General features: G+C 36.6%; 1 protein-coding gene across 6 annotated transcripts in view; it reads right to left on the reverse strand.

The window, feature by feature from the left end:
- CNTRL (centriolin) overlaps window positions 1-20,002 on the reverse strand; it is an 86,743-nt gene that overhangs the window by 43,639 nt on the left and 23,102 nt on the right. For 5 of the 6 annotated variants that reach the window (XM_059657788.1, XM_059657789.1, XM_059657785.1 and 2 more), the window contains exons 8-13: window positions 17,887-18,006; window positions 16,573-16,801; window positions 15,078-15,187; window positions 12,495-12,689; window positions 7,967-8,120; window positions 1,149-1,369 (exon numbers count right to left, since the gene is read on the reverse strand). In XM_059657788.1, coding sequence (XP_059513771.1) covers window positions 1,149-1,369; window positions 7,967-8,120; window positions 12,495-12,689; window positions 15,078-15,187; window positions 16,573-16,801; window positions 17,887-18,006 — 1,029 coding nt within the window. Of the gene's footprint in view, window positions 1-1,148; window positions 1,370-7,966; window positions 8,121-9,684; window positions 9,850-12,494; window positions 12,690-15,077; window positions 15,188-16,572; window positions 16,802-17,886; window positions 18,007-20,002 lie in introns of those variants that run through there. The other variant, XM_059657790.1, reaches the window with a different exon arrangement.

Here is a 20,002-nt window from a genome sequence, read left to right on the forward strand (position 1 = left end):
CACAACTGCGGAAATTTGAATATGGTTCAGATAGTGGATGACATTATGGAATTATTGTTAATTTTCCTAGGTGTAATAGTGGTATCATAGTGATGTATGGGGAAAAAAGTCCTTATTTTTAAGAGATGTGTACTGAAGGGATGGATGATGTCAAACAATACTACATATTGCTTCAAATGCATACATCTATATATGTAAAAGGCTAACATGCAAAGTGTCCCCTCAGGAGTTCAACCAAGAGACCAGGAGTTTGATCACTCCCTATGATGTGCGCTGACCACCAGGGGGAGGCACGGAACAAAGGAAGGACCCAGCCGGCAGCCAGCAGCCAGGGAAGGAAGGCGCTGGCTGGCAGCTGGAAGGCCCCAATCGGTCCTGATCAGGGGCCAGGCCTAGGGACTCTACCTGTACACAGATTTTGTGCACCAGGCCTCTAGTACGTAATAAGAGACATGCAGGGAAATAACCATATTCAGGATTTTGTTAGCTATGGAATGGGATACACAGAGAGTTTCAACTATATCTGCAATGTTTTATTTCTTAAGCTGAATTGTGAGTACATGGTGTTAAATACTAAATTTGGTATTTTTATAGGTCTGAAAATTTTCATTGTTAAAATATTCAAATTTCCAGAGCCAGCCCTACTGAGGATGAGGTTTGAGAACCTGGGTTTTCATGCATGATAGTTTTCCAAACAACTAAAAAAGATAAAGTGAAATCTAATAAATGGCAACAAATAAGATAAAAAAGGGTATAATACTGTGTCTGCCTTATCTGTAAATTAATGTTAAATTATGAAGTAATGACAAAAAAATAAGAAACATTGTTGTACTTAATTTTAGGACTCAAATAATAAAATATGAACATCTAATACCACATTTATAATAGCCACAACTTCATATTACTTAGAGTTATTTGGTAATATCTTCCAAGAACAGAAACTCAGCTAAAATAAGCTTCCATTCTTAGTAAAGGAAAAACAATAATTCCAAGAGTATCACAACTAAAGGAAAAAACAAGACTAAATAGCCACTAAATACTTTTTGCCACTTATAATTGCACTGTTGCTAACTTGTTTAGCTTACTTAATTTGGACATCATCTACTTCTGAGGCAAGGGAAAACAGAAAAGAGAAAAACAAATCATACCTTCCTCATATTTTCTGCATCTATGGCAACTATTTCCAGTTGGTCCCTCTCCTGCTCAACCTCGGTCAGCCTCTGCAGCAATGTCTCCTTCTCATCCTGTAGCTTCCTGCACTCACTCTGAGCCTGACTTGCCTGGCCTTTGACAGTCTCCAGGTATTCTTGCAATCCACTGATGACACCTTCTAAATCCTTCTTCAGGGCTTCATTTGCTGCTATCTGGCCTAAGACCAAAAAAAAAGGAGGGGGGGAAGGTAATAGTGTATATAAGAAAATGCTCTCAAGATATATAAATACTGCATTTAGACTCCTTAGTTATTCGTTACCAGCTAAGAATGAAAGTCTAAGCTTTCAATTACCTTATTTTTCTTTTCAAGATTTGATAGTTTTCCCCATATTATCCCTAGTAAAGGAGTATTAAGTAGGTATATAATAAAAATAGTATATTCAGTGAATTGCTTATAAAATGCTTAATTCTTGCTGTAAAAAGTTAAAAGTAGTAATTTCCAGAATCCCAGCAACAACACAGAGTGGTGCCTGGTACGCGGTGCCTTGTTGTGTTGTATTTTGTGCCTTTAAATCAACGCAGCAAATCCAAACAACAGCAGCCTCCTGAGCACCACACCCTCTGTCTGAGGAACAGCAGCTGTACGTGAAACCTCCCCCTACCAGCCAGAAGAGCTACCATAGCTGTGAACAGCACCCACCAGAGGAGCTGCTGCTAACTGAGAAGCAGCTGCTACCGCAACCGCCCGAAGAGCAACCACAGCCCAAGGAGTCACTGCCACCAAGGGAGCAGCCACTGAACGACTCAGCGTCTAGATATGTCAGTGAGATCAAACATGGGTAGACAAAGAAACCCCCAAAGGAAAGAAAAAGAGGACTCGCCAGAAAAGCAGCTAAGTGATACAGAGGCATGCAACATGACCGAAAAAGAATTCAGAATAAGGGTCCTAGAGTTCATAAACTGGACGGAGGAAAAAATCAATAACATATGCAAGAAGCTAGAAGAAACAGATGAAAAAATCAACAACTTAAGTAAGACCCAAGAAGAAATGAAGAGTGATATAGCTGCAATAAAAAACACCATTGAAAGTATCAACAGTAGACTAGGAGAAGCGGAGGACCGAATTAGTGAATTAGAAGACAAGGAAGCAAAACACACCCAAACTGTACTGCAATTGGAGAAAAAAATTAAAAGACAGGAGGAGAGCCTAAGGGAGCTTTGGGACAACATGAAACGAAACAACATACGAATAATAGGGGTGCCAGAACAACAGAAAGAGGAACAAGGATTAGAAAACCTACTCGAAGAAATAATATCAGAAAACTTCCCTGAGGTGGGGAAGAAAAAAGTCACACAAGCCCAGAGAGTCCCAAACAAGGTGAACCCGAAAAGACCCACACCAAGACACATCATAATTACCATGGCAAATGTTCAGGACAAAGAGAGAATCTTACAAGCTGCAAGAGAGAGACGGAAAGTTACATACAAGGGATCTCCCATTAGATTATCGAATGACTTCTCAACAGAAACACATCAGGCCAGAAAAGAATGGACGGAAATTTACAAAGTGATGCAAAGCAAAGGACTGAATCCAAGAATACTCTATCCAGCTAGGCTATCATTCAAAATTGAAGGGGAAATAAGAAGCTTCACAGACAAAAAAAGACTAAGGGAGTTTATCACCACCAAGCCAGCAATGCAAGAAATGCTAAAGGGACTGGTGTAAAAAGAAGAAATAAAAAGCTCAGAAAGAAAACCGCCACACAAAAAAAGAAATGACTACAAACAAGTACCTTTCAATAATAACTTTAAACGTAAACGGACTAAATGCTCCAACCAAAAGACATCGAGTGGCTGAATGGATAAAAAAACATGACCCATACATCTGCTGTCTACAAGAGACCCACCTCATTAAAAGGGACTCACACAGACTGAAAGTGAAGGGATGGAAAAATATCTTTCAGGCAAATGGAAAGGAAAAGAAAGCTGGGGTAGCAATACTTATATCGGACAAAATAGACCTCAAAGTGAAGGCCATAACAAGAGATAAGGAAGGCCACTTCATAATACTAAAGGGATCAATACAACAAGAAGATACAACTCTGGTAAACATATATGCACCCAATGCAGGAGCACCCAAATTCATAAAAAAACTCCTGGAAGATATCAAAGGAGAGATCGACAACAATACAATCATAGTAGGGGACTTAAATACACCACTGACATCACTGGATAAGTCCGCTAGACAAACAATCAGCAAAGATACAGCACTCCTAAATGACTCACTAGATCAGATGGACTTAATAGACATCTTCAGAACACTTCACCCCAAAGCCAGGGAATATACATTCTACTCAAATGCTCATAAGACATATTCAAAAATAGACCATATATTGGGACACAAGCAAAGTATCCCCAAATTCAAGAAGATTGAAATCATAAAAACCATCTTCGTAGACCACGATGGCATAATATTAGAAATAAACTACAATAAAAACAACCCAAAATACTCAAACACCTGGAAGCTGAATAGCATGCTATTAAATATTGATTGGGTTACCAATGAGATCAAAGAAGAAATTAAAAACATCCTGGAAACTAATGACAACGAAAACACAACAATCCAAAACCTATGGGACACAATGAAAGCAGTCCTGAGAGGGAAGTTTATAGCTCTACAGGCCTATCTCAAAAAACAAGAAAAAATGGTAGTAAATCATCTAACTCTACAACTCAAAGAATTAGAAAGACAGCACAAGAAAACCCCAGAGTGAGCAGAAGGAAGGAGATAATAAAGATTAGAGCAGAAATAAATGACATAGAGACCAAAAAAACAATACAGAAAATCAATGAAACCAAGAGCTGGTTCTTTGAAAGGATAAACAAGATTGACAAACCTCTAGCCAGACTCACCAAGAAGCAAAGAGAGAGGACCCAAATAAACAAAATCAAAAACGATAGAGGCGAAATAACAACAGACCCCACAGAAATACAAATGATTGTTAAAAAATACTATGGACAGCTCTACTCCAACAAACTAGACAACCTGGAGGAAATGGACAAATTCCTAGAAAAATACAACATTCCAAAACTCAATCAGGAAGAATCTAAAAACCTCAACAGGCCAATAACTATGGAAGAAATTGAAGCAGTCATCAAAAAGCTTCCATCAAACAAAAGCCCAGGACCAGACGGCTTCACAGGGGAGTTTTACCAAACATTCAAGGAAGAACTAAAACCTATCCTCCTCAGACTACTACAAAAAATTCAAGAGGAAGGAACACTTCCAAGCTCATTCTATGAAGCCAGCATCACCCTAATACCAAAACCAGGTAAAGACAACACAATGAAAGAGAATTACAGGCCAATATCCCTCATGAACATAGATGCCAAAATCCTCAACAAAATCTTAGCAAATCGGATCCAGCAGTACATCAGAAAGATCATACACCATGACCAAGTAGGATTTATCCCAAGGATGCAGGGATGGTACAATATCCACAAATCAATAAACGTGATACATCACATAAACAAATTGAAAGAAAAAAAACCACATGGTCATATCAATTGATGCAGAAAAAGCATTTGACAAAATTCAACACCCATTTTTGATAAAAACTCTCAGTAAGGTGGGAGTAGAAGGATCTTACCTCAACATAATAAAAGCCATATATGACAGGCCCACAGCCAGCATCATACTCAATGGACAAAAACTAACACCATTTCCCCTAAGAACAGGAACAAGACAGGGATGCCCCCTCTCACCACTCCTGTTCAACATAGTACTGGAAGTGTTAGCCATTGCAATTAGGCAAGAAGAAGAAATAAAAGGCATCCAAATTGGAAAAGAGGAAGTAAAACTGTCCTTATTTGCAGACGACATGATATTATACATACAAAACCCTAGAGACTCCATCAAAAAGCTACTAGACTTAATACATGAATTTGGCAATGTAGCAGGATACAAAATTAACCCCAAGAAATCTGAGGCATTTCTATACACCAATAGTGAACTTTCAGAAAGAGAGATTATAAAAACAACCCCGTTTACCATCGCACCAAAAAAATTAAGCTACCTAGGAATAAACTTAACTAAAGAGGTAAAAGCCCTCTACTCAGAAAACTACAGGACGTTGAAAAAAGATATAGAGGAAGACATAAACAGATGGAAGAACATACCGTGTTCATGGATTGGTAGAATCAACATCATCAAAATGTCCATACTACCCAAAGCAATCTATAAATTCAACGCACTTCCCATTAAAATACCAACGGCATACTTCATAGATCTAGAACGAACTCTCCAAAAATTCATCTGGAATAAAAAAAGACCCCGAATAGCTACAGCAATCCTGAAAAAGAACAAAGTAGGTGGGATCTCAATACCAGATATCAAGTTGTATTACAAAGCCACTGTTCTCAAAACTGCCTGGTACTGGCACAAGAATAGGCATATAGATCAATGGAATAGAATAGAGAGCCCAGAAATCGGCCCGAACCAATATGCTCAATTAATATTTGACAAAGGAGGCAAGAGCATACAATGGAGCCAAGATAGTCTCTTCAACAAATGGTGTTGGGAAAATTGGACAGATATATGCAAGAAAATGAAACTAGACCACCAACTTACACCATACACAAAAATAAACTCAAAATGAATAAAGGACTTAAATGTACGACAGGAAACCATAAAAATTCTAGAAGAATCCAAAGGCAACAAAATCTCAGACATATGCCGAAGCAATTTCTTCACTGATACAGCTCCTAGGGCACTTGAAACTAAAGAGAAAATGAACAAATGGGACTACATCAAAATAAAGAGCTTCTGCACAGCAAAAGAAACCATCAACAAAACAACGAGAAAACCCACTGTGTGGGAAAACATATTTGCCAATGTCATATCTGATAAGGGCCTAATCTCCAAAATTTATAGGGAACTCATACAACTTAACAAAAGGAAGATAAACAATCCAATCAAAAAATGGGCAAAGGACCTAAATAGACACCTTTCAAAAGAGGACATTCAGAAAGCCAAGAGACATATGAAAACATGCTCAAAGTCACTAATCATCCGAGAGATGCAAATCAAAACAACAATGAGGTACCATCTTACACCTGTCAGACTGGCTATCATCAACAAATCAACAAACGACAAGTGCTGGAGAGGATGTGGAGAAAAAGGAACACTTGTGCACTGCTGGTGGGAATGCAGACTGGTGCAGCCACTATGGAAGACAGTATGGAGTTTCCTCAAAAAACTGAAAATGGAACTCCCATTTGACCCTGTGATCCCACTTCTAGGAATATATCCCAAGAAACCAGGAACACCAATCAGAAAGGATATATGCACCCCTATGTTCATAGCAGCACAATTCACCATAGCTAAGATCTGGAAACAGCCTAAGTGCCCATCAGTAGATGAATGGATTAGAAAACTGTGGTACATCTACACGATGGAATACTATGCTGCTCTAAAGAGGAAGGAACTCTTACCATTTGCAACAGCATGGATGGAACTGGAGAGCATTATGCTAAGTGAAATAAGCCAGTCAATGAAGGAAAAATACCACATGATCTCACTCATTCGTGGATAATAGAGACCAGTATAAACTTTTGAACAATAATAGATACAGAGGCAGAACTGCCTCAAACAGATTGTCAAACTGCAGCTGGAAGGCCGGGGAGGGTTGGGGGGCAGGAGGTAGGGGGTAAGAGATCAACCAAAGGACTTGTATGCATGCATATAAGCATAACCAATGGACATAGGACACTGGGGGATAGGGGAGGCTAGGGGACTGTCTAGGGCGGGGGGGGGGGGGGGATGGACACATATGTAATACCCTTTGTAATACTTTAAGCAATAAAAAAAAGTAGTAATTTCCAAATAAAATTTAAAATATACACAAACTGAGTTCTTGCTGTTAGATACACAAAACAAAAGCCACTCAACAAACAAGACTAATCCAAAACTGGGAATATAAACATGAAACCTGAAGACAAAAGAAACACACCAAAATAACCCCAACCATACATTAGGTACCTAGTATGTGCCAGGCACTTTATGAACATTATCTCACTTAATTTTCCCAACAACTAATGACCTAGACCAGCGGTTCTCAACCTGTGGGTCGCGGCCATCAGAAAACACATATAGCATATCAGATATTTACATTACGATTCATAACAGTAGCAAAATTACGGTTATTAAGTAGCAACAAAAATAATTGGGGTCACCACAACATGAGGAACTGTATTAAAGGGTCGTGGCATTAGGAAGGTTGAGGACCACTGACCTAGACAGTAATCATATGTCCCAGGTCACACAGCTGATAACAACAAAACAGAGACTGGGATCTTATCCCAAGCAAAGGCTCTCACCACTATAACCTTTCATCCTCCCCTTCCACAATGGCAATGTCACAATTTAAATGTGCATTGCAAAAGTAGATCCTAAAATTCTTTCTACACTTTCCTTGTAATTAGACACTGAATGCCCTGATGGCAATGGACTCTTTACTCCTGAAAGGATTTTACACCTTGAGGAAGACAATCACATGCCAGAGTTTATCATGATCATGTAGCTAACTTCTTGCCGACTGACTGCAATGACCTGACTCACTAGGACATCAAAACAAAATTAAATAAATTTAAAAAATCTTTATTATATACTGTGTACTGTGTCAATATTTCCCTATCAAATACTAGCACTAAGAGCTGAAGCATATTCAGCTAATATCTGGATTAATGCTTGTCTGAGTGCCATTTGTTTTTAATACCAAAACTAATTTACCTTTAAATCAACTTAAATTCTCACCTTCAGTAAGCTGTTGCTCAAGGTCCTTAATCTCTTCAGTTTCTTTAGCAATTCTAGAAAGTATCTCATCCAAACGGCTTTCAAGTTGTTTGTACTGCTTGTTCATAATGTCAAGCTGTTGTTCTTTACCCCTTTTCTGAGCCTTCATATGGCACTGAATTGAAAAACAAACAAATACAAAAAACTCTTTTAAAAATAGTAATCTTTAACATTTCTAAAGGATGACTGGAAAAATAAAATGTAATAATTTGCATATGTTGTGTGTCAGGCCCTGTGTTTTTTTCACATGAGTTTCCATTTAAACCTCATAATCACTTGATGTTGGAACCACCTCCATTTTAGAGATGAGCAAATTGTGTATAAAAGAGGGTAAGGGCACAATTAGTAGGTAATGCTCAGAGTTCATTGAACTGCATTAAAATGTGTCTCTATAAAAAGGTTTCCAAAAAGTTAATTGATTACCTATACATCTAGAAGAAGAATATATTCCAAATGTTAACAAGGATTATATCTGGGTGGAAAGATTACAAGAGGCTTTTTTCTTTTTTTTCTTTTTTTTATGAGTTTTGTATTTTTATAATAAACAAGTGATACCTTTTTAATAAAAAGAAACATGTACTTTTAAAAAAGATTTTTTACAGAATAGGGACATGAAATGAAAACTTACTTGAAATTCAAGTTTATTTTCAATTCCTTACACAACAACACATTTTGTTTTTAGGTTCCATAAACAGGGAGCTCAGAGGGACCTCAAAGATCGTATAGACACAGTGATTCTCAAGATGGAGGACCAGCCTTTTGGAGGCAAACTCCTCAACTAACTACATATTCACCTGGTGGAAAACAGAGCTTTCCCACCCATACACCATCACACACTCTGACAGGAATCCATTTAAGGAGCTACTGGTAACTGAAAAGATTGGATTGTATTTCTCAGGTGTGCTGGGGGACGGGGAGGGGGAAAACTGACAGCTAGGGAGTAGTCTAACTCTTCCTTTTACACATGAGAAAACTACGTCTCAGATTCATCAAATGACTTGCCCAGGTTATTTGGAGACTGTTCATATGGAAACAAAATAATTCTCCAGAGAATCTTTGCCCTCTGACTATCACCTCACAGGCTCTAACCCCCTTCCCCCATCAGAGGAAAAGAACAATCAATCAAGTTATCAAGAGGAAGAACTACATTACAGTCTAAACAACAAACTCCAAGATTCAGCTAATTATAAATGAGCATTTTTCAAGTTTAGAAGTCCATTGTCTCCAAAGACAAGAACAAATGAATGGCAGCTTGATCAGAAGGTTTTAAATGTACTACTGGTAAAACTTGATGGGATTTTCAAAACTTTTCTTTTCCCTACATTCCCAAAATATCCATGCGAAATCTTTCTGAAAAGGTAACTGCAGGTACAGCTTAAATTCTAAGTAAATTTAGGATTTTTATGGCTCAAGAAAGAAAAAAAAGAAAAAAACTCCTGCATTCATACCTCTATCAATAAATCTTTAAAATTCACCATTAAAAATTTAACTGAAATCTTTTTACACGCAGGACAAAACGTTGGTTCAACATGCCCATGATTTGCATTACACATGGGAGCAAAAACAGATACCACGGATTTTCGATACGATGGAGCTCACAAAAGAATTATTGTAAAAACAGGAACTTACATATGACTCCACCTCTTTTTAAGCCCTTTGTAGAGAGAAAATGCTCCTACCTTAACTTAGAATTAGTCCTGTTAAAACTGAGCCGTTGAGAACAAGGAAATTGTGGGCGGAACGCTTTCTAATGTCTTCAAATTTTAAGTGCACTTCCCTCTCTGACAGCCACATTTTTGTAAGCGCCTCCAAGCCTCTGTAACTTCCCAACTCTTCAAACCACATTCCGGGCTGAGAGTGAGTGGCAGCCCAGCTGGTCCAATCACCAGCAGCCTCCGTCGGTCCCACAACACAGGAAGCTCCTGAGGGCCAATCACGCACACTCTTTGCAAAAGACTACTACAGGCTAAATCCCCACAGAGTACAGTTACCGTTTGCTTCCACAGGGCATGGCCATATAGGGAAGAGCTATATAAATCCTCCTTTATTATTTGCTCCTGTGATATATGTGCTACTAGCTATGACCATTTTTTATAACCAAAATGGGATTTGATTTTTAATGTCTTTTTCTTTTGAAACCTAGTTAAATATTTATGTTTGTTGAAAACTTGACAGGCTCAGTTAAAAATAATTAATCTCTTTAGACCTTTAATTCCTTTGTGGGAAGAGGGTCATTGTAACAGAATAAGCACCGGCTTTACCTCTTCCCAAAAGGGTGAGTGTGGGAAATCATTTAATTTTTCTAAATCACATTCTCATCTTCTGCAAATGGAAAAAGAAATGTCACCTGATATAGGAATGCTACGATAAAGTTCCTCACCAGTATATGCAAAAACCAGTATTGTTGGCATTTAATATATTTGCTTTCCATCATATCTCAGAATCATATACTGTTTTCTAATCTCTCAAGCTTTTACTTTTAAATTATATTTGTTATTCAGAAAGATACCTCATCTAATTAGATAAAAATTAATTGAATAAAAGTCTATCTACATCTGTAAAAAACATGCAGGGATCCCACTCTTGATTCTATTCCTTTTGCTAAAATGTTCATATGTGTAGTCTAAAATGGGGTGCCTAACACTAGCCAATAAGGCGACTTTGTGCTAATTAGAAAAAGTTGCTCCCTCTGGTGAACAAATTAAAAAGAGACATCCTCTGGTGTTCAGACTAAAGCTGTAACCTTAAGAACTAACCTTTAGTAGTTTAAACAATACCAAAAAAAACCCCTTAAATCTGGTTTCTATGTTTCATCCCCACTAACACAAATTGATTTTGGCTACCTTCAAAACTTGGATGCCATTCTTACTTCTCATTTAACTCCTTTCAATATGTAACTCTTTACATAAATACAGTGAGCATTAGACTCCCTGTCTGCCAGGAACATCTCAGTCATTTATTGAAAGCGAACATACAATCTAGGTTCTAATTAGATTCATAGATCACAGAACTGAAGAGGCAACAAAGGAGCCTGAGGTAGTACCTATAAGCAGATTCCTTCCCACTTTCCTTGATGCAAGCATGCATAAACATAGGGCTGGCCCCTGGGGATACAGTTCCAATCCTCAGGGGCCTCACATGGGGTGGTAAGACTTCTGAACAAATAAATGTAATAAAATAATATATTACTGACCATATTACACACATTACTCAAAACCTCTAGTATTTAAAATAATCAAGACTTTTGGTTTCAATTTTAATACTAAGTCTTAGGCTTTTGTTAGAAAAGACCTAAATCTATGGTGATAAGGTCACCTTTTGTCAAAATTAGCTGGTCTGCAAAAAATATCTATGATATTGTACAAAAATATTTAAAGGAATAATTAAAAACTTGTCAAATACTTAAAGCAATTATAGTGCATTGCCCTTGCCATGTTAAATTCTATGATTTCTCTTGATCCAGAGATCTTAACGTTTTTTAAAAGCACCCTTTATTCAAAGTATATCATTAAAACATGCAGAAAATATTTTCACTTCTATTGTATAAATATTGGCTAAAATATAAGCCATTAGTAAGACTTCTCAGGGTAGAGACAGAAAGAGACAAGAACCTAACTCCATCATCCAGCCACCTGACCACCTCTGGCCACATTTTAGGAATACATACTCCAAGAAATGTTTCATTTTTAAGGACAAAACAAAATAATATTAAACAATAAATAGCTTTAGTGGAATATTTACATAAAAAACTAAAGAAGAGGTAGAAAAAGGACTCTAAACCCACTTCCGTTCTTCTATCTCACCACCTAGCTCTTAAGAAAGAAAAACAATAAGGCTAAGAGAGAGAAATGATAAGAGGTTTAGAGAGCACCTTGGAGGTTTCTCTTGACTTGAAATATAATGAAATTCAACCACTTAAAAAAAGGTAAGTAGCCGAAACCGGTTTGGCTCAGTGGATAGAGCGTCGGCCTGCGGACTGAAAGGTCCCAGGTTCGATTCCGGTCAAGGGCATGTACCTGGGTTGCGGGCACATCCCCAGTAGGAGATGCGCAGGAGGCAGCTGATCGATGTTTCTCTCTCATCGATGTTTCTAGCTCTCTATCTCTCTCCCTTCCTCTCTGTAATAAATCAATAAAATATATATTTAAAAAAAAAAAAAAGGTAAGTATACCAATGCAACCCTCCTTCTACTAAAAGCTACCTTCTTCAAACCCTAGGTTGTTGTGTTTTAAACACACATACATATTTTTATATATAAGTATGTGTATGTATATACATACATACACATATGTATATATATACAACACATATATTATATGTACACATATATAAATATATATATTACTCAAATTCGTACATCAAGATAAAAAAGAATTTCAGAAAAGATTCTGTGGCTAAAAATGATGAGACATAATAATGAGACATAATATGTAGATAAAATTTTATTCTAGTTCCCACAGAATAAGCCAAAACCTCTTCATTTACTTACATGTTTTGGGTCTTCAAAATCCAAGCTATCTATGGCTATATGAAGGTCTTTGATCTCCTTCTGCTTTTTAGCAATTTCTTGCCTTTGCTTCTCCAACTGCATTTCTAGATCCAGAGCTTCTTGGCGTAATTTATTTAGAAGTTGTATCTTACCACTCAACTGCTTGAAAAGAAGGTCTTTCTCTTCTTCTGAAACCTAATCCCCAACACCATAACACACAATTAACAGAGGATAGCAACACTGATTTACAAATTTAAAGAAAACAACTTTTACAATTTAAAGGCATTCTATGCTCTATCAGTTCTTTAAACAACAGTAAAATGTAGGAGTTATCTAGGCATTTGTATCTTACACTTTTATGCTCCGCATGTATAGAAAATCTTATTTTATAAAAGTTTATGAAAACTAATAGTTTTATAAAATAAGTAGGTAAAAATGAAGTTGTCACTCTAGTATAAGCAACTTGTAAAGTATTAATAACCATATTAATAGTAGCTGACTTTATATAGTACTTACATTGTACTTACCCTTGTTATTAGCATGTGAAGCAAATTAATAGTATCATGAAAAATTTCGATTTATACTCATTTAAAATAACTACTTTTACCAAGCACATTTTGTTTAAAAATAATGTCCATTATTTACATCTATCAATCTAGCTATATAAAACTTTAGCCAGTACTATTATAAAACATTCTTATTTATTAAAATCATTCTTGTTAGCTCCTTGCACTTCATCTCCCACTTTCTTTTTTGTTTTTAATACTCATCGGAGGATATTTTTTCCATTGATTTTTAGGAAAGCGAAAGAGGGCAGGGGGTGGGGAGAGGGGAGAGGGGAGAGGGGAGAGGGGGAGGGGGAGGGGGAGGGGGAGGGGGAGGGGGAGGGGGAGGGGGAGGGGGAAGGAAACACTGATGTGAGAGACACAATTGGTTGCCTCCCACACATACCCTGACTGGGGCCAGGGATTTAACCTGCAACCCAGGTATGTGCTCTTGACCAGAAATTGAACTGGAGACCATTTGGCATAGAGTGGGGAGGAGTGAAGCTCTAACCACTGAGCTGCGCTGGTCAGGGCCATCTCCCACTTTCAATCCTTCTTTAAGATCTATCAGTTCTTCCGGCAAATTTTACCTAGAAGCAGTCTGCTTTCTCTCCATGCTCACCATCTCCTTCCTAGTCCAGGCCATTATCAACTCTTGCCTATATAAATAGCCTAAGAGTTGCACACAACTCCATTCTTTCCACCTCTCACTTCACTCTTGCAGTAGCCAGATGCTCTTATAAAAATACAAATAGGATCAGTCACTCTACTACCCAAAGTCCTTCAAAGGTTTCCCATTATAATCAGAACAAAATTCAAACCCCTTAAAATGGCCTATGAAGCCTGGCATGGTCTTTAACCTCATCTTCCACTATACTCTCCCTCACTCTGTAGAGCAAGCATGTCAAACTCATTTACGAGGCATGCAGCCTGCCAGAACGAGCTTGACATGCTTGTTGTAGAGGAATCTTTAGTTTGAAGGTCTTTGCACACACTGTCACCTCTGCCTGAAATACCTGTCTCCTAACTCTGCCTTGCAGGCTCTCTCTCATCCTTTGGGTCTCAGCCTAAATATCACCTCTTCAGAGAGGCCTTTGTGGGTCCCCACAATTTAAATTATATCCTTTTTATTGTCTCTTCTAATTTTCTATTTTCTTCCTACAACACTTATATTGTTTTATTTTATTTTTATTTATTTTTTTATTTTTATATTGTTTAACTATACATTTCTTTTTTACTTTTTTTCACTTGCTTATTACCTATTTCTTGTCCATGAGGAAGGGACACATATCTGTTTTGTTCATTTACTCAGGGCCCATTCAGCAACTGCTATACAGTAAGTTTCCAATAAACTTGAATCAATTTGGACTTTACATTCTTATTTTACCTATTATAGTAATGAATGCAATTACCATCAAAATTTTGAAATACTGATTTTTAAAAACTGCAAATACCTAAAACCTTTTACACACTTAAAAACTAAAATGTCAAATACTTCCTTTTTTGAATTTTCTCCCTATGCAATTACACCATGAGTTTGAACTGCTTACTTCTTCATGACACATTTTGTAATTTCTGAGAGTGTATCACTTCCATTTTTTTGTACCCCATACTTTATATAATTTACTTTTCTGCTGCTTGCTTGATAATGGTCATAGTGTAGTAGAAATGTCTTCTGGCTCTTATTCTAGATCCCAGGATCTTAAAGGTAAGGAGTGCTTAATTAAATTAGGAGAAATATCAGGAAGCAACTTCCCTGGTAATATAGGTGCTTTTATAGTAAGAGTAGACCAAATACATCTTTTTCCATAAATCACAATTTTTTTCTACAACTTTATAAAATGCTAACAGAATGTCATCATGATTGAAAGAAAAATGTAATTGGAAATGCTAATATCATATCTGACTCTGAAATCTGTTATTCCACAATTAATTAGGCAGCACTAATTTAAGAATTGTTTTACAGGGTTATGAAGGTATACAATACAGTTCCATTTTTTACGTTTTCTCTTAGCATTGCTGCTTTGCTTTTACATACTTTTTTAAGCTGTATAGCTTCTTCCAATTGTTTAAATTCTTCAGTAGCTCTTAAAATTTGTTTTTCTGCCTTTTCTATTTCATCATGCAGTTCCAACAGTCGAGTTTGTGCTGCAAATTTAAAACCATGCACACAGACACACACAAGAAAAATCTTAAATTTTCAAAGTTCTACCAGATTTTTAAAATTCACAATAACCTCCTTCCCCCAGTTAAAATTATAGATTATATTAAATTATATATCATAGGAATAAAAGAAGTAATTTCCTATGATGGTTTTCCTCACCATTAATCTTTGGAATCGTTTTATGATATGCTATGTAACTATAATTGATCCTTTAATTTGTAAAATTCTTAACATAAAAGGGGCTTTATTGGATAATTCAAACATTAAAGAACTCTTGAGAGAATAGGATTTTATTGGTAAATATGCACTTAAACATCTAAGTTATAATTAGGCTCAAGTTATTTTTAAAAACCTGTGTTAGAACAACTCAATATCAATAAATTCACTACTGAAGAGTCTTACTCAGCTAAAATGATCTTAAATCAATTACCTTCTACCTCACATTTCCAACTTCTTTCCCTCCCTCTCTCCCTGACTTTTATAAAATGATGAGCCCCTTAAAGCTAGTCTGCACAAATGTTTGATTTACTTTTGCTTTCCCCTCTGGAGCCTGGCATATAGTATATACGTAGACATGGACTACTCAGTCTCTTTACTTCCCTTTCCAAGTCAATCTCTACTGGCCTTCCATATTTTCCATTTAGCTACCACCAAGGGAAGATGATCTGATTGGTGAAGGCCCCATAATGGGCCATGGTTACTAGTGGGATGCATGAACTCAGGTCTGCTTTCTCCTTCTTTCATATCCATGCAGCTGAGTGGGTAAGTGGACTCAAAGTTTGTCATTGTCAAGGTCTCTAAGTGCCCTGTCGGATTAATTACTTCTTTGTGACTTGCCAGGAGGTGGTAAGATCCCTTGAATTAGATGTTTTGGGGCTGGGGGGTGGGTGGGAGAGAAGTTTGAGGAGGTGGAATGTGGGACAGGTTGGGAAGAGTCAAAGGCCAGCCTCAGGCTCAAGCCTAAGGAGGCTGCACTGATCCAGCTTATCCAAAGCACTGCTTTAGGTTTTGGCTACATGCATAGTAAAAAGTGGTACTTCACTTGCTTCAAGTATTACTAATTAGGCTTTTGAATGTATAGCTCCAATAGTGAGAAGGGTCTGTTGGCAGGAGCAGATTTAAGCATTCTTGTACCCCTGGATATATTCCCATCAAATTACTCTCAAAAACCTCATTTTCTACCATAATAGAAATTTTTTTAAAAAATATGCTCAATAAATCACTACTTTTGTTTTAAACTTTTGATGTAAACAACAATTTAATAAATGCCTTCAGCATGTTAAGTAAAAGAATATACGAGTAAAACACAATTTGCCTACACATTCAATGTTTTTATATTTTTAAAGAATTTAAAATAACTTTTTAAAACCTGCACTTATTTTTCTTTCTTTGTCTTCCAGCTGTATGTCTAGTGGCATATGGACTCTCAAGTTCTTCTGCTCATTTATAGATTGTTCACTTTCATCTGGCTCCATCTTCTTGATCTTTATTGGCTGGGCTTTATCAATAATGTAACTTTCTCTGGTAAACATATTTCTCTTGTATCTGGATTTGCCAATATAAGGGCTTTCGTCTGGGGCTTTATCAATTTCAACATACTAAAAGCAAAATAAATTAACAGATATACAGTTTAATAAGTAACTTATAAGCAGTCAAGTGACGTTATTCATTTTATGAGTGTAACATATCATGGAACTGCCTACATTATAATCCTACATGCCTAGAAGTTAAAATATATATATATATCATTATTCTATTCTTTTTTAAAAAAATATTTTTATTGATTTCAGAGAGGAAGGGAGAGGGAGACAGATATAGAAACATCACTGATGAAAGATCATTGATTGGCTGCCCCCTATTGGAGATAGAGCCTGCAACCCAGGCATGTGCCATGACAGGGTATCGAACCTTGACCTCCTGGTTCATAGGTCAACACTCAACCACTGAGCCGTGCCAGCCAGGCCATTCTTTTATTCTTAATCAAAAAATAACTAGAGCAAAAACTGGTCTCCAAGGATATCTCCTCCTATTTCTGAAAAGTAAGCTTGGATTGATAAAAGAACTACCTACAATTATGTGATTTTTAGCAGTGCTCTTTCAAATCAGAAATCTGGGTATTTTATCTTGGTTTCTTGGCTGATATATAAGTAAAATCTCAGTTTAATAAATTTTAATAACTGCATTTTTAACTAAATAATAAGATGTTGGTTGGAATCACTGGGTCTCAGAAGTTAAGCTGCTTTTTTCTTTTGCAATAACATTTATGGCATTTGTATAAATAACGGTTGACTAATACTGGACCAGTGATTATGGAACAATGTATAGTGATGACTATTCCATGATTGTCCAGCAGGCAGTACACTTTTTCTGGAAGTTTAGGTTTAAGGGAGATGATCAGCCACACTCTTGAGTGAGGTAATTGAGGGTTGGAAAGCTGCTTTGGGCTATGAATACAGCTATAGGTAAAGATCCTTCTGGGCTTTTTACCTCTTTTGGATACTGCTCTACTTACTGAGCCAAATAATTCTCAGATTCAACCAAAATATACTCTGCTGATGCCCTCATAATAAGAAAATAGAGTGATTATTGATAAACTCCCTTGAAAGTCTCTACCACCTGCCCTCTTCTGCCCCACTATATGCTGGCTTTAACTTTGGATTACTAAAAGATTAAAACAACTCACCTCTGATGGATAATAATTTAGTGGCTCAAATTTGGCATCAATTTTATAAAAAGCCAATTCCTGTTCCAGCTCATACTGTTTCTGACATGCTCGCGTTAGTTCCATGGTCTTCTGTTTTAGCTATTGGCCCAATTTGATATGAGACAACATATAGCGTCAGTAAGTTAGTATAAGGATATAAAGGTACAATGGTTCTAATCATAATTAGTATATTGTTTTAAACCCCACAGCAAATAGCACAACATTCAGAGTATCTTATCATAATTCTAAAGTATTATAAATAATGAAATACAAAAGTATCACTTAATAAAAGATCACATAAAAGACCTTTGAAGTTTATATGCTATTACAGGATACAATGAATGAAGATTTTAAAAATCATTTAAATTTGCTTTATCCAAACATGAAAATACCTCTGTATCAATAATTTTTAAGTAACTAGTCTACTAAGTACTTGCTTCCTGATTTCCCAATAATTAGCACTAATTTAACTCACTCTATGATTTGAATGATAGCTTCAAATCATGCAAGGAAATGTTACTTAACATCAATTATAAAGGAATCAGGAGGAGGAATACGAAGGATGAAAATAAGAGTTTGGTTTTAAGTGCTGTACTGTTATTGCTGTAGTATTTTTGCTAATGGCATTTCAGTTTTAAGTGTTCAGAATATTATTCTTTGTAACAGAGGGTAAGGAATGTGAATTAAGATCAACCAGATCCAAATATGTCACATTAAATTTTTAATAAAGTAATTCTACTATAAATACAACTTTTTAGTTATTCTTAGAAATTTTTGGAGCTAGAATTTAAAAAATGATCCAACCTAATTCTCTGAATTTGTAAATTAAAAAATTGGGTCCCAGATTGGTGAATTGGCTTGTCAAAGTCACATTAGATTAGTCGCAGAAGCTAAATAGTTTATTAACTATCAGTCCAGTCCCCTTTCTATTATGCCAATCCTTTGAGTTCATTTCAAAGGTCCACTAAGTGATGTTCACCTTTTTTTTTTTTTTTTTTTGGCCAGGGTTTGATAGTAGATACCAGACCAAAAAACATGCAGAAAAACTCTATTAATATAAAACTGCAGGCTCAAGAGAATGAAAAATAAACAAACATAAACATTTTACAAGGCCCAGGGAATCAAAGTCGTGCATGATTTAGCTTACAGTCACCTCCTGATTATCCATCAAAGGAAAGTAATGCTAAGCTGGATAAGAGGTCATCTTGATCGAGTGTCTCTGTGTGCCAGACACTGTGCTAAGCATAATACCTGTGCTTTCTCACTGAATCTTCACAAGTACCTTAAGTGATGATAAAAGCTACACAGAGAGGTTACGTATCTTGCCCAGTTGCACAGCGTGTTGTGGAAGAGGCAGAGTTCAATTCTAAGTCTCCTGGTTTCAAACCTAACACTGTCTATTTACTATACTATCTCCGATGTCCTGCTGCAGGGTTTCTAGCACATTACCCACATTGATGCTCTTTCAGTGAATGCTCATAAGTCCCCAAGTTTCAAGAAAGCAACTCACAATCAACAGTATCAACTAATCTTGGGCTTCTGTCCTAAAGATCACTGGCAATAGGGCCAAACAAAGGTAAATATGACTGGAACCATGGAGAATGCATGGACTGGTCTCTGCAGGCAAATAATAATAAATACTCTATGCATCTTAAAGCACCTTTGTGTCTTTTATAGCATTAGGTTGAGCATACAGTAAACATTCACTAAATGCCCATTGAGGAAATGCATAAACGAGAGCAAATTAGGAGTCAAAGGGCTTGGCAAGTAGGCTAGTTATAGCATTAGCTGTGGATAATCAAGAGCCGACTGAAGCTAACATTTTTACCAATAGGAAAAACAATACAAATTCTTTCCCCCGACATTCAAAGTCACTCTCCTATACATACATCCATTAAAAAAAATACATACACAAGCACATTTCTTGGACAGGCAAGCCAGTTTCAAAACTTAAAATGTACACAAGTATATTAATGTAAGTTATCATGCAAACCATGAAAAACATAGTGTACAATTCAGTCCTGAAGGAGCTACCTTTAAGGAAGAATAAAGAATCAGCAGAAAAGTGTCTGCAAGAAACCAAGACAAAGGCTAA

This window comes from Myotis daubentonii, chromosome 11 (genome assembly GCF_963259705.1).
Source record: "Myotis daubentonii chromosome 11, mMyoDau2.1, whole genome shotgun sequence".
Classification (NCBI taxonomy): Eukaryota; Metazoa; Chordata; class Mammalia; order Chiroptera; family Vespertilionidae; genus Myotis; species Myotis daubentonii.